Genomic DNA, 16781 nt, shown 5'->3' on the forward strand with positions numbered 1-16781 from the left:
AAAATACAAAATTATGAGAATTAAGAGATCTACCGGACATTGTCATTCTAAATTAAATAAAATTTTTAATAAGCACTGATTCCAGCTATCGCCTTAAAAGGTTTCAGGTAGCTGGTCGTTTTCGATCAAATTTATTTCGGTTTTCGCTATTTTAATTATTAATTCGTTTTTGTAAAAGAGAGACAAATCATAAAATTTGGAAGGACAGAGCAATTCTTTCTCATTATCACGCTTACACTCATATAAGCGAAAGAAACACTCATATTCTTTCTTTCTTCGTTAAGGGCATAGTTAACATCTAGCATAAAATTTCGGAGTCACATATTTTATTTTCAAAATAAAAAAACCTTAATTTTTCTAGTATCGTTTTATTACAGTTTTCCCTAACTGACAAAGGTATTCGTAATTTGGTATATCAAATATCTTTTTACCTGTTATGCGGAAGTCGTAAAATATCTGGGTATGAAATTTTTGGTATTCACTACTCTTAAAGAAATATTTCGCATAGCTCATGACTAAATTGAACTAGATCGAATTAGCAAAAAACACACTGTTTATTTTATAGTGGAGTAGATTTTTCGAGAGAAAAATTGTTAAACTTGTCACACTCTTTACACAATAATTTCAATTAATTGTTAATATCTCTTTATTACAAAAATATCATATAGTTGGCATGCTCAACTGCTTATATATTCTAGTTTACACTTTCAATTCTCGTTAAATTAAAGAAAATGTTTTTAAAAAAATAAGAAAAATCGTAATTATTTTAATTACTTTGTGTTGTTTTTAATTTGGTAATCACTTACTGAATTCTTTTAATTTATTTCTTTTGGCACTTAATACGATTCCACTTTCTAACTTTTAAGAACATTTAAATTTTGTTTGTGATTTACGAGCATTGTGTTTTTTTAAAGTTTCTTTTAGAAAAAAATAATTTATATTTTAAATATATTGCATTCCCGAATTTTCATTATTTTAGAATTTTTAAATTTTATTTTGAATAAACAAATTACAAATAAAAGTTAAGAATTTTACATGTAGTAAAAATTTAAAAGCGAAGAAAATAACAGCCTTAATAAAATACTGAAACACAAGTTTTATATGCGTTGAAAATTACCTCTTATTGGAAATGGCAACAAGATATAGGTGCCTAAGAGATGATAAATGTTTTCGAGTTGTCAGGTTAAAATTGTTATAAAATTACTTTTATATGTACATATGTTTATGGGTATAACAGGTATACTGTTTACATACATATACGACAGAATCTTAGATTTAATCTGAATCTAATGAGTCTTATGAAAATGTAAACGCTGATTAACATCAGATTTTGATTGCAATTATTGTTGTCTGTTGAAAAATTATTTCAATGAATTTGGATCTAAAATATGAGCTCAATAAAATAAATTCACTTTGATATGTGAACAGCCACCATACTTTGTCGTATAGATTTAATCTTGTCATATCTGTACCTTAAGTATTAGCTGGCTATTTAGAAATTTGTTGCTTACAAAAAAAATTTTGTTGTCACCTTTTATAGGTATTCATTTCAAATTTCCCAGATTTTTCAAATTACAGTTTGATATTTTCCAATAAATAGTAATTTCAATTTGTAATCTCAATTTGATCTCTTGAAAATTGTCCTAAACTAACCAAATGTTAATTGAATATAAATTTATACAACGAAAACTCAAATGTCGCAATACTTTAATTTATATATAATCGACTTGGCGGTAAATAATTCTTATTATGCACTTAATATTTAGATTGCGTGCCTTCCAAATTTCAAAATAAAATATTAAAGTCAAAAATTTAGTGATTAAAACAAAATTTAAGTTTATTGATTAAGTAAAGGACTTCTTTGTTTTTATAAAAATCGATTGAACATGGAAAATTTCATATTAATTTTTTTTTTTGCTCTATTCGTTTCAAAATTTTATCTACAAAATTAAGTATGTACAAAATACACCTGGAAAGTTTCCGAAACGTTACTTGTATAGTTGGAATTAATTAATTATTGTTTACTTTGATATTATTGTCATAATTTTTTTTAATAAATTTATATTGTTTGCCAGAGTTCACCCCTAAAAATCAGTTTTAGTTAAACAAACTGCAAAAGATAAAATTTTTTAGGCAATTTGATATAGAGACACTAAAAAATATGATATTAAGTGGTTTAGCATAATTTTCAGTCTTAAATTTACTTCGTCATAAATTACAAGAGCGCTGTGGAACATATTCTATATGATTTTCTTAAAATACGAATAATTAAGTTGAAGTTTTTACATAGTCCTTGAAATTTCAACAAATTTAATATTCAAATTAAATAATAATTTTTAAATACGCTATAAGATTAAGGTAATTACTGCGATAAATTTCAGGAAATGTGGGTTTATTTCTTCTTATGTAATCAAAACGCGGTAACATTTTAATTTTAAAGAGAAATTTTATGAAAAAGAAACAAATTCTAGGGTCGTTTTGAAAAAATTAGAGTACGTTTATAGATTGCGAATAAATATGAATCAATTATTAAGCAAAGTTAAAGGTTCAGTCAAAGCATCACATTATTGCAATCAGAGCTTGCAATTTTAGGGGTTTAAAAGCGTAAAATTTTAAATAGATAGTCGCTAACTCTAATCAGACTAATCAGATGTAAACCCCGTTTTTGTAAGCCAAAATTAATTCTTTCATTTACTAATCCTTTCAATTATTTTTTTATCAACATGACACTGTTAAATTGGCGAATGAAAACTAGTGTTATACGAGTAGTACAATATATATATATATATTTCTATTACAATTATTCATTAAAATTTAGAACGGTGTGGTGTGAATATTTAGTTGAGTTGCTAAAAATAGAAACCATGAATACTTTGATTTCTTTTATAAAAACTTTTAACTTAGAATCCCGGAAACTTGAAACTTGTGAGAAACTATACTCAAAAATATTACAAACTCTATATGGATTTAACAAGGATGTACTCAAGTTAAACTTTGATATCATTATTACACAATAATAATTAACTTAGTTCTGAAAATTATGCACTGCACTTATTGTGTTATAACAATTAAAATAGTTATTATAACAATTATTTAATTAAAAATTTAATAATTTGTTAAATATTTTAGCATAATTTTATAACTCAGTTAAAAAAAATTTGAAGAAGTTTTAAAGATTCTGGAGAAACTTAAAATATCATGAAATTTTGGGAAAAGTTTGGGTTTAATTTGAATAAATGCAAACTACTTGTAGATATTTATTCTCATATATTGTTAAAATAGCTCTCTGTACAGAGCTGTTGTAAGAAGAATGTTATTCAAATGTAGAGCTATTTTAAAGGATTAAATTCACAAATTACTCATTAAAATTATAAACTAAAAATTCAAAAAAAAAAAAAAAATATGACTTGTAACTTGAATTTACTATTTAATTTCCAAAAAATTCATAAAGAAAAACGACTTCTACTAGACTAGTAGCGTTGCATATGAAAAAAAAAATTAATATTTTTACCGAAAATTCGAATTTTCATATTAAACTTTATGTTTATTATTGACCTCCCACCCCATCCCCTCTTAATATTACTCTTAAATAAACAAAATGTTGTGTAACTACTTTGTAAATAAATACAACGCCGTACCTAATGAAAACAACATAATTTGGACATGCTTAAACACACCTGCCCATATAGACAAGAACTACTATTTTAGTGTACATTTCGTGTATATGTGCTTATAAAAATATTTGTACAGTTAATTTATCGTTTATCAAATCTAAAATACATTTAATAAAGGAAAGGATAACGGAAAAATGATAATAACAACAATTAACTTTTGTGTTGTAACTGCTTTTTTTCACCATTTTTTTTTTGTATTTTAGATAATTACCTATACAAATATTTTGAGTTAAAGTTGTATACCTGTTCAATGATATTACCAATTTTTAGTATGAAATATTGTTATTATTTTTAATTAAATTTATGTAAACAAAATTTAAGCACGATAAATAAAAATTAAAGTTGATCAGATAAAATAGTTCTTCAAAATAGCACATTTCATTGAAAGAATTTAATTCAATAGTACAATTATACTTGTCAAAGCGGATCCATGAGATAACGACAAGAAACTCTTATTGCGAAAAAAACTCCAGGTTAAAGGTTTTGCAAAAAAATTTAGTGCTTAAGAAGCGGAAATATTGTCAAACTAACGAAAGCTATAAATATAATTTATGAGGAAAATACATTTTTAGACTGACAATGCCGGAATTGAAAATATTTTGAAACTAAAAACACTTGTCATTACTCCTTTGATTTACTAAGTAACGAAACGAAGTATGAATATCGAAGGTCGGGGAAAAATTTGCGATTGAAATTTCACAAAACTTGTGTATCTTGTAAAATTTGTCTAAGCCATAAAAAGAAACCTGGGTCCCTTGCGGTTCTGACTCTGATATATTTTATTGTAATTGAATTTTTTTTTTAATATGAAGAACTACTGAAAATTATTGAAGTTATAGCAATTATTCCTTGTGACATAAAATACGGGAAAAATATGAATCATATTTAAAACACTATACCAATTAATTAAGTTAAAATCTCAAAATCGAAAAGTTTGAAAAAAAAAATAGTCATAAAATAATTTGAAATAGTCGGTAATTTTTAGGCTTAATTCGACATACTAAAAATTTTTTAAAATTTTTAAAATTAAAGGGGATTTACAGTGATTTTTTTCAAATTTAGAAATTGCCCATTGTTTGGACTATAGGGATAGGACTATGCCAATGTTTTATATTTTCAGTGCTTCAAGAACCCGAATTCCAAAAAAAGAAACAGCAGGTTAAATGTTAATATAAAATTTCAATTTGTTGCCTTAAAAATTGTAGAAATTTTATAAATGCACAGACAAATTTAAACTTGTAAGCAAATTATTTCAACACTTTTTGGAAATTAATCGAGATATTATAAGAGTAAATAAAACAAAAATAGATTTGCATACCAGCAAAAAATATTTTATATCGTATTTATTACGAAACATGGAAAAAATTGTAGTAATGAACTTATTGTGCATAAAATTTCGTACTTAAGGATTAGGAAAATTCAGTTTCGTCTTGGAAATTTTCCATCGTCTTTCAAACAAGAGTAAGTTAAAGTTAAGTAACAATTCTAGAATTGATCAGAAAAAGATTACATAAAAAACTTTAGAATTAAATTTCAATTGAATTAGAAAAATGTACTCGGCGTAAGTGCATTGATTATAGACACAGTTCCATCCTACTTTTCATAATAAATAATTGATAAGAAAGATTTAAGAATATTTATTAAGATTTATACCTATGCAATGAAAATTATCAGTAATAAGTTCATTAAATTTTTAAGAGATTGATGACTTCTTTTTTATATTTCAAAAAACCTTATTTCTGTTGAATTCACTTTATTATGATCTTAATTTTGTCTCAAGTTAGAAATAGCAGAGTCATCAATTCGTCTGCAAACATTGTCTATGTCATTGAATATTTAAATTCAGCTAATTCAAGATTTTTAGAAAAATCATTATTCAAATGAATTTAGTTTTACTTTTATTTTATTCTTTTATGCTTGAATTCTTCACAATTATGGCTAAAAAAAAAGACAAAATAATATTAATAGTGTTTATGCGTACATATATACAGTATGTTTGTATTATTTTAGTCGCAAAATTAAAATTTGGAAATTCGGCAATTGAAATTCTGACCTTGACTTTAAAACTTAATTGTTTTTTCCTGTTTTTCTCCTTTAATATTGCTTTATACTCGTACATTTCTTGTCCTTATTTCTTTTTTATTTTTAAAGGATATTTTAGTACTCGTACAAAGATATCGGTTAAGGAAAATCAGCTACGTAAAAGAAAAACATATTTTCGAGACATACTTTTTTATAGTTGTTCTTTGGTTCTTTTTGATTATTCCGTAATATTTTATGTTTTCTTTGATATTTTTGTTATTTCTTTTGCCGAAAATTAAATAATATTAAATGATAAAATTCAATTAGGAAAGACTATCGTTGTATTTTAGATTAGCCAATCCTCCTGTAAAAGTATAGTCGGTAATTTTTAGTATAAGTATACGATTTTTTCGTCTTTATCACTTACTGTGTTTTTATTGGAGAGAAATGTAAATAAGTAATTTAATTTAAGACTAAAGACTTTAGTTTTTTGCACACAGAGGGCTACACAAATCCTGTAATTAAAAATTGCAATTCATCAGCTATGCCCTATATCATGGTACCTATGCTATCATTTTTCTCCTCAATTAATTAAAGGCATCTAATGTAAAATATTTAATTTATTTGACTGAAATGCAAACATTATTTCGAAAAAATCGTGCAACTGAAATTGTCATACTGCAATTGTGAGAATTTTAATTATGAATTTCGTTTTTTCATTATTTTATTTAAATATTATGTTTTCATAATTTTTTAATTTAATATTTACCTTTAATAAATAAATGAAATCGTAAAATGTACTTTTTCAATTATGAGGTTGTATATCCAAACATATGCTTTTTAAAAATAAAAATAATTTTTTTTCTTCATTTTATTTGAATATTTAAAACAAATAACAAACGATTTTTCTCTTTATATTTAATTTCTGTTAAATTTTTACTCTTTTTTTTTTTTTATTTCTCAAAAATCTCACTTTACTTCAAACTCTCTTATTTATAGTATGTAGTATAATTAAATTAATTAGCAATAGAATTTTAAGCACTCTCCCTAAAAGTATGCAATTTTATAAATTTTTATATTATTCCAATTATATTACATTTTATGCAGTTAGGTATAGGTACATTCACGCCTAAAAACATACAATAATTGTACTCGCAATTTATTTTATATTCGTTAGAATAATAATGGATCTTATAAAATATTTGAATAATTAAACAACATACTACAATAATAATTATAATTATTAATATTTTAATAATTAATATTTATTTATTTAAAAATATATAATATATAAATACTTTCGTAATTATGAATACATATAGAATTAATCGTTTTCTATTTTAAAATTTGCACTCAATTTTCAATGAAACATTTTTCTAATAATAATATATTTTTATAGATAATTTAAATTTTATTAAACAATTAATTAACATTTATTAAATACACACTATATTAACTATTGTACAGTAAGAAATAATTATAAATATTTTAAACTCACAGATTCGCCTTAATTCGCTTTATATATTTTCACTTAATTTTTAATTTTAATTTCGTATTTTACAAAATTATTTAATAATTTTTTTAATTATGTATTTTAATAAAATAATTTTTTGTCAAAATTTCCCTCTCTTCACAGCACTTTAATTTATATTAATTTTTATAAACTCCGATAATTTTAGTTTTTCTTTAATAATACAATTAACTTCCGTACATGTGTTTGGAAAAATAAAATATCTCATTCCAATATATGCATGTATATAACGTATTGGTAATTTATTCAAAATGTAATTTCAAAATCTAATTATAATTTAGAATAATATATTAAAGTAATTATTCTTATTCTGTATTATAACCATTATTATTTTGTACTAATTAATATATAAACTAATTTGTTTTTTCATAAAATTTATTTCTTAGAATAAATAATTCATAAATTTTCTTATTAAATATAACTGTAATCGCCTTATTAAGGGTAGAAAATGTACATTACATTTTTAATTTTTAATATTCTTTATTGATTTCTCGTTATATTTTTTTCATAATTTCTCAATTGATTTTGACTACTAAGTATGTTACTTATTAATATTAAAATACGCCTCTAATATACTTAATGAATTTAATAAATTTAATATTAAATTTATTATTTATTTGAATTTTTTTTTTTTAATTATTTTCAAATATTTTAATATTTTATATTACTAATTATTTTATTAATTGTTTTCCCAAAAAATTTTTATATTATAAAAAAAAATCATAATCCAATTGTAATCCAAATATTTGTAATTTATAATTTCAAAAAAAAAAAAATTTAATTATTTTATCATTTTTTTTTTATTTTTATTCATTTACTCAATCCGTTACACCATAACCTTTCATCTTGAAGTACGAACATTAACTAAATAAAAAGAATTTTCTTTTACACTTACTTCGATATTTAAAAATTATCTTTCTGTTGTCTTTCATTCACTCTTATACATTTCATTTTTTCAAAACTTCCCTTTTTTCACAACAAAAATATTACCTATAGAATACAACTTTTCTTTTTTAAATTAGATACCGTTATTAAAAAATAAAATAGCAATAACGAAAATGAGAAAAGAAGAAACAAAAAAAATTTATACGAAAACCAACAAATTCATCATAATATAATCTCCGTTATTTTGTTCACTAGAGCTCTCTCTATACGCCTTATAATATGTTACTCCGTTATCATTCAATAGTCAACTAAAAAAAATTGATACCTCTAGAAACAAATATTCCTTTTATTTTGAATTCCACCTATATACATACATAAAAACAAAAGTACATAATATATGAGGAGCAAAATTATAAATAAAGTTGGGTCAAACCAATGGTTTGTATTGTAGCACTTTTCCCTTCAACAAGTGAAAATTCTGCTTTTAAAAACAGTCTATGTATATCCACCACACTATTAAAATTATTTTCATTCATATACAAAACTATTTCTAGGATTGCATATATTTAGGATGATGCATACATGCAGTCTTTGAAATAAAGCAAAAATTAATATAAAGTGTGGTTAACATAATGCTCGATTTTAAGGGTTAATTGTGTGAGTTAAGAAAAATAATTATATTTTTTAATGTCATGGAATTTACCTTTAGCTTCTTGTGTTTATAGAAATTTGAAAATGCTTGCGGTTTCGGAAATATAAGGTGTCAAAAACTCAAATTTTACAAATTTCAAGAGGCCATAACTTGAGAGGGGGTGGAGATGGAAAAAAATTTTATTCTAACGAAATGAACTACTTGTTAATGTCTAAAAGCGCCTAAAATTTCAAGCTTCTACATGCTGGGGTCTAGAAGAAAAGCGACATCAAAAATTTGGAAAAAAAGGACTTTAGATAACGGTAAATTTGAACGGCCATTTTGTTTTTCTAAAATTTAACTATAGTATACCGCGGTAGGGGAAGCAAGCCACTGCCTTTCTGCGTTTGAAAAATTTCAAAAATGCTTATGGTTTCATTGCAACAAATAGTTAAAATAGGCCATTTTTAGTGCTTTGGGGGGGTATAACTTCTAGAGGGGGGGAGATAGGTAAAAATTTTGTTCTACGAAAATAAGTTTCTAGTAAAGATCTATGTACGTATTAAATTTCAGCTTTCTATCTTTAAGAATGTAGAAGTTTTGTAAACAGACACACGGACAGACGGACGGACGGACGGACGGACGGACGGACAGAGTGAAACTAATAAGCACTTTTTTTCAAAATTTTTTTGGAAAAGTGCTAAAAAGAAACAAAAAGATCCCAATCAAAAATTCTTCCCCAAGCTTTAAAGAATAATGTATAAAATTTCAATATAGACATTCAACAGGCTGCTTTCCTTATATCAGGAATGTAAACAAAAATAGAAATATTTTTAATATCTGGTAATACCGTAGGTATTTTTTTCCATATTTTATTCAAAACATTTGAAAAACGCATGATAAAATTAAAAGCTTTTTGGCTTTTAGCAAAAACAATAACATATGAAAGCTCTGTTTTGTCCATAACGTTTATTCAAAAAATATTTACGATATTAGAATTGGCACTTGTTGTTCTTATGTTTATTTACTTTTTGTTTCCTATTTAAATGTAAATAACTACGTTAGGGTAACCTTATCACCTGCATATATTCTTTTTTAGTGTTATACCCTGTATTCAAATTGACACAATTGACAAACTTCAACTAAAAATCTTGATAATAAAATTATTGTTGCTTTGGAACCGTATAATTTTATTTCTCGGTGCATGACTTGAAAAAAACGAATACGAATAAAAAACGAAACGCATTTTGTGTTCGTTCGTCAAAATTTGAACGTTATAAGAATTTTTCTCTGTATTTATTGTCCTTTATTTTATTGCTGGAAAACTGACCACCATATGCAAAGTTAAATATAAATGTATGTATGGTATTCTTATACATATGATGCGTTAAAATGCTAAGTTAAGACAGATAGAAATTTTTTACCGTTATCATGGTTTGTTATACGGTATACCTTTTAACGATAAAAAAGAAATAGAATATAAGGATTTCAAATTTAGAGTTGGCTAGTTTTTCAATATGTTTCATGGAAAAAATATTGTAAAAATTAGGGATGCAAATTGTTTCACAGTAATTGTTTTTTCAAGGAGAATTGGGAGTTTCAAACAAAAACATTTCGGACTTGTTTAAGATGTTAAAGTAAGAAAATTTGAAATAAATGCGGAAGAGGTACACTCTCAACTGCGGAATGAAAAATAAAGCAAATCTAATTTCCAAATGAAAAAACATTTCTTCTTAAAAATTAATTGCAACAATTTTGTTAAAACAGGACCTAATAATTTCTTTTTGGAATTGATTCCTTCGTCTAAAAGGCGATTTAAGCTACTGAAAGAAAACCGACTATTCGGTCGCTAATTATTAATATATAACTAGAATGCTATAACACGAAAATATCATTAAAATATAATTTTTTACAAAAAATAAAATGGGTTCATAGAACAATAAAATATTTATTCAATTTTAGGAGAAAGAATTAATTTTTTAATTTTGGCCACACTTTCGGTTCTATCCAATCTAAATAACTTGATACACGTGTGTATACACTTGGGGTTCTTGCTCCACATGATAATCCTATACTTGTTATTCCTACTACAGTTGAAATCGAAGTTTGATTTCTAATTTCTAATGGACCGCCAGCATCACCGCGGCACACGGAACCAAATTCATCATAAGCGCACAATTGACTTTCAATAATACCATCTGGTAGACGTGAATCATTTTTAATATATTCTTTTGTTGAGCATTCTTCTGATGGAACGAAATGAGTTATTGCATTTTGTAAAATTTCACTTTGCTCCCGTTCTAAAATATTTCACCATGATAGCATTAAATTGAAAACGAATATTAAAGCCTTACCAATTACACTTAATATACCCCAACCTGATATTGTTAAATCGACTTCCGGACTTATATCTTCAGCATGTGTGTACAAACAGGCCGGAAAAATACTAGATGAAAAATTGACTCTTTTTGCTAATTTTAAGAGAGCTATGTCATTGTAACCCTTAGTCGATACAAAATATTCATGTTTTATAATATTCTACAATTTTAAAATAAAATAAAATTTAAAACTTAAGAACTTAAGAAGGGCACAAAACGTATAAAACAAAAATTTAAGTAAATAAACGAGATAATTACCTGAATTTTAACATCATCATATGACTTGTCGTTTCTAATATTAACATGACCAATACGAACCACAACTGGGGGTTTTCCTACATTTTGAACACATCTAGCGCTGGTAAGCACAAACCTTATAATAAAATACGTAATTAAAATTAAGAAATGCAAAAAAATTTGTGTGCAGCTATTCTTTAAGTACTCACCTTCTAGATATTAAAGTACCAGCACAGTCCCAATCAAGTTGTGGATCTCCATAGCCAAGAGCAACAACATGTGGTAATTCATCCTTTTTAGTTTCTACCCCTGCAAAAATTCTATTTTCTATCGGTATAGGTAGTTCAGCATATTCCTTTTTAAATCTATTACAAGCTGTAATTTAAAGCAAAAGAATTTACGGTAAGAATGAAAACTGCTATATGCATTAGAATTATTTTAATTTCAATTTCAACTTTAATTTAATAAATATTTTTATATTTTAATTAACCTCTAACTGCAGGACGTTGTTTTTTGAGCGCTTTCGATTCAACTTCAGGCATCATTTCAGAATAGTCCAAAGAATCACTAGCAAAGTCACTAATATAGTAAAAACAATAGAAGAAGGAAACAATCATGTAAAAGAAAACATAATATTGTAATTAAAATAAAACAAAATATAGATCTGAAAATAGTATAGAATGAATAGTGTACTTACGGATGCGTAGAAACATTATCTAATTGAGAAACAGACCTGCGATCTCTTTTTGTGAAATATAATCTTATAGATTCAGTATCTGTACAACATGCTATCATTTCAGTACCATTATGTTTACATTGTTGAATATCTTTTAAATACAGTTTTCCAGTTATTAAATAATTCTGTAATGTCATACAGTTTTCGACTAATGTACATATTCCCGGAGTTCCTTTCCATTGACATGAACTTCCTTCTAAAATAGAAAGATTATATTATAATAACTTCAACTAAAAATATGTTTCTTCACTTGAAGAGCATAAAAAATAAATTTGAGTCTTCTGTGTTTCTTTTTCATATTAAGTATTCGAACCATTCTTAGAGCCAATCAAACTCAAGGTTTGTAAAATAGCACATTTACGTACTTAGGTTAGGTTTATTTAAAAATTTCTCCACTGCTTAATAATTTTGCGAAAGTTTTAATTTTAAATTATTTTTTTTTTTGGGCGTAAGAGTATACTTTTGAGGTTACTGTCACAGTTTTTGCCTTTAGAGAAATTCGGTTGAGCTTATGGTGTTTTGAAAATATGGGATCGAAAATTTACATTTTTTAAATTTTAAGTAGTAATAACTGAGGATGCACAAAGAAATCCTGTACAATAAAATGTAAAATGGCTCGATATCCATAAAATTAAGGTTTGAGAGAAGCCCGAGTCGCTCGGAAACAAATTTTCGGATATTAGCTAGATGTCGTTTTGAGATAACGATTACCATGACGAATTTATTTATACTTTCTTAAAATAGAAAATGTATAGTTACAAATTGTTTTTTATTTAGACAGGGCTACAGCTGTTCGTTAAAATTATCGGTTTTATACGAATTGGAATAACTTGAAGGGGATGAGGATTCGAAAATATTTTATTCTAACAAAATAATGCAACAACATCTACTGTCCAAATTTCGTTTTCTTCTCTACGAAAATTTTTTTTTTTCAATTTTAGTTGCGTTTAACAAAATACTTATTGAAGTATTCGACTTGAAGTAAAAATACACAGGAACACAATCTATTATAAACTTTACTGATAACACATTCAATTTATTATTTATATTTTTTTCTCAGAATATTTTTACTAATCAATTATCTTTGAATCTACTTGTATTTAAATAGTATTTAATAAACAATAAAGTGGGTCAATATCAAATCCCTTACAATAAACAATTTAATAATATCACAGTATTCTTTTATTCAATTTAATATATGTATAAACATTTAAACTACTCATCGTAATTGAAAGCGAAATCGAATATTTAAAGTCAATAAGTTCGTGGCTTGTGGTGTACTAATTATAACTCATAACTTGAGTAACTCTCTAAGGTGTTCAAGGTATTTGCAAATATTCGTACTAAACACATACATCCAAATTAACTATTATTTGCATAACCGAAATAAATTTTTGTTAAATGCAAATTTATTTACTGAAAAATTTTTTAAAATTTTGTTTTTTGATTTTTTTACAACTTATGCTCCGAATTCTGCAAACAGTATCACGAAAATATATTTTATTTTGTTTTTCTGTTTGTTCATTAGTGTATAAGGTCACAATATTATGACGTTTTGACGTTTATCTTCAATATTATGTCAAAAAATATATGACGTATACGCATGAATTAAAATAAGAAACGTAATTACTAAATTGTTTTTGTCAAAAATCAAAAAACAAAACAAATTGATAACCTAAACTTAGTTAATATTTTTTTTTCTCTCTTTTTCTTTTCTTTTCTCTCCAACTTACCATATATGTCTGAAGCACTGAGAATTTCATTGAAGCCGTTTAATAACACAAATAATTGCAATAAAAATATTCCAATATTTCTCTTTAAGGTTGACATTTTCTTATTTTTTTTCTGGTGTTCTACAGTCAATTATTTCCGATAATTTTACTTTTAAATTTTGATTTCTATATAATTTTTATAATATGACTTTACTTTTTAAATTTAATTCTGAAATAAAAATGAAAATTTATAATTTTTATTAATAACGCTTTGAATATTTTTTAAAGCTTATTAGGAAATTGTGATTTAAACACTGTGATTGATTAAAATTTTTTTAATTATTCTAAATTTATTATTCAAACAACACAACAGGTTTTTCTTTCTTATTCTTTAAAACTTTATGATTGAAAATTTTTAATTATTGAAAATGACTAACTTTACAATACCACGAGCTTATAGAATTACCATCTATACACAATAAATTTTTTTAGTATTTAAACACCGTGATTTATTATTTTAATTTCAAAATTACTTGAATATTTCATTTGAAATTCTTAGAGTTTATTACTAAAAATAAAAACTGGTTAATAATGTAATGCAAAAATATAATTTACCGCAATGAGAAACGTTCTTTTTTAATGAAATTAGAAAATAAAAGTTTTCATTGTTTTAAGTAAAAAACTTGTTTTTTTTTTTCTATATTTATTTCGAATTCGAATAGCTGATTTTCAGAAGATTAAAAATTAGAAATGAATCACTTAGTTTTTTTTATAACTAATTTTATGTATGAAATTTAATATTCGCGAATTAATATTTTACCGATGATCTTAACAGTTGAAAGTTTCTCTCTAAACTGAGCTTATACAATCCGTGTATGTGACGGATATTTCAAGACAACGACTCAAAAATTTATTAATGATTATATCTGATTCGATGGGTTTTTCTTATTCTTTTGTTTTTTTTTTTTTGTTTCAATTTGAATTTTTTTCTTGTAAAATAAAAATTAACATAAAATGTTGCTTGAAAATTTTGATTTTCTCATATTTATATTTATGTGTACTTATGTAAATAAAATAAATTCCAAAAATATTAAATATTTTGTTCAGACAGACAGAGTTGAAGTAATAGGAAGAAGGTGTGCTATAGTAAAAAAATTCAATAAAATTCCCATACATATATAGGGTATCGTCATATTAATTTAATTAGTTACCAATAAGCTAGACTAAATATTAAGTATGTTGTTAGTTATTCGTTATTTGCCTTGTATTTAGCTAAAAAAATATCGAAGATAATTTGACATTCACAACTTTATACGTTTTTTATTCAAGTTTTTCATTAAATTTATTAAGTTTTTAGTAAAAATGAAATTTGACTCTGATTTTCTGATAATATCGAAAAATAAATAAGATCCGTATATATAAGAAAAGGTGTGATAAAGTTTAATATAAATGTTATAACGTTCGAAATATTGAGTTTGTCCAAATATTTGAACTGACGCCTATTATATTCAAGTGAAAAATTAAATATCTTTATTGTTCGGTGTATATACGGTTCAATGGCAATTAAGTAGCCTAAAGCATAATATAATAAACTATACTACAAATTTTTCTTAATATGGTTTTAAAAAAGGATAAAATTAATTTTTAAAATGTCACAGTTACAAAAGCTGCGTCATATACAGTATATATATATAATAGTATATACGCTATATAATAGTATACTATTAAACCGCAGTTCTATGTGTCCCCTATATGTAAATGATATTGCATATGAATTTTGTTAAAAAGTGAAGAAGGAAAAGGGACAAAGTCAGAATTTTATAGGATGCTACTTGTACCTTTTGCTTGTAAGTATTTGCAAAGACCGATTACTTTTTCATAATGAATATCAAGAATTCTTTCAATTTGCAAATGGCCCTGAACCAACTCGCTTAAGATAAAACTAAGTTCTATATTCAAAAGTCAATGAAATATTTTACATATTTTACACTCTCAGCTCTTATTTTATATTTTACAACTCTTTTTTTTTTACAGGGAAAAGAGTTTAAGTAAATTGCGAAGGATTTATGTTAACATTACAAGAGATTTAAAGAGAACGTTCTTTACAAGATAAAAAATTCAACTTAGCGTCAATTCTCTCAATTTATTTTAAAAATTGAGTCATAGTGGTTTTTTTTTAATTCAAATAAAATCGAAAGATTTTTTTTATTTTTGGGTAAATTCACTCTTTAACGGTGACGAAATTATTTTATTTTAATTCGTCAACTTATAAATTATTTAAAACTAATATAAAATCATTTATTTCAAATTTATTGTTCTTTGAGTAGAAATTTGAAAAAGATTCGAACATATTCGCCGACTATAATTCTTAATTTTTAATAAATCACATACTTAATTGTTATACAAATATTTCAGTTTTCCCATGGACGCATTTATAACATCAAGAGAATAACATTTCTGAATATTTCCAAATTTAATTACATAATTTAATTCTCTTTTGACGTCATAGCTTTATTTATAACATTTTTAATTTTAGTTTTTTTCTTTAAATAATTCTCTACTAACTTGTTTATCTTCTGCTAGAGCTTTTCTTCAATGTCTTACTTTGATTTTTTGATTTATATCTGTGACAAGCAAATAACTGTTAATATAGTGGTTAATTACATTTTACCGACCGCATTGCATACAATAAGAGAATTTTATGTTGTTTCTGTTCTATAGTCTGCAATTATAAGACGTATACAGAGTTGCAGAGTGTAATACAAAAATAGTTTTTGTTTTTAGTTTTTTTATTGATTTTATACAATGTATTAAAAAATATTATTGAGAGTAAACTGATATAAGCTGCCTCTTGATATAAGCTGTCAATTTCCGATATATTTCACAGGAATTTTTGAAAATGTTTTATCTAGACTCCCTATTTGAGTGTTTTTGAAAAACTGTTCTCATGTAAGCTATAGTTTGTCTTTACGTAT

At 24.8% G+C, this 16781-nt stretch overlaps 1 protein-coding gene across 1 annotated transcript in view; it reads right to left on the reverse strand.

The window, feature by feature from the left end:
* Positions 1-10711: 10711 nt before the first annotated feature.
* Positions 10712-16781, reverse strand: part of LOC129618930 (uncharacterized) — a 29976-nt gene continuing 23906 nt past the window's right edge. The window contains exons 17-23 of the mRNA XM_055533958.1: positions 15645-15736; positions 12056-12290; positions 11849-11937; positions 11568-11733; positions 11380-11494; positions 11098-11281; positions 10712-11043 (exon numbers count right to left, since the gene is read on the reverse strand). Of these exons, the coding sequence (XP_055389933.1) occupies positions 10715-11043; positions 11098-11281; positions 11380-11494; positions 11568-11733; positions 11849-11937; positions 12056-12290; positions 15645-15736 (1210 nt within the window). The 3' untranslated portion in view covers positions 10712-10714. The remainder of the gene's footprint in view (positions 11044-11097; positions 11282-11379; positions 11495-11567; positions 11734-11848; positions 11938-12055; positions 12291-15644; positions 15737-16781) is intronic.

The sequence above is a fragment of the Condylostylus longicornis genome, unplaced genomic scaffold, assembly GCF_029603195.1.
Source record: "Condylostylus longicornis isolate FDR11 unplaced genomic scaffold, ASM2960319v2 ptg000010l, whole genome shotgun sequence".
Classification (NCBI taxonomy): Eukaryota; Metazoa; Arthropoda; class Insecta; order Diptera; family Dolichopodidae; genus Condylostylus; species Condylostylus longicornis.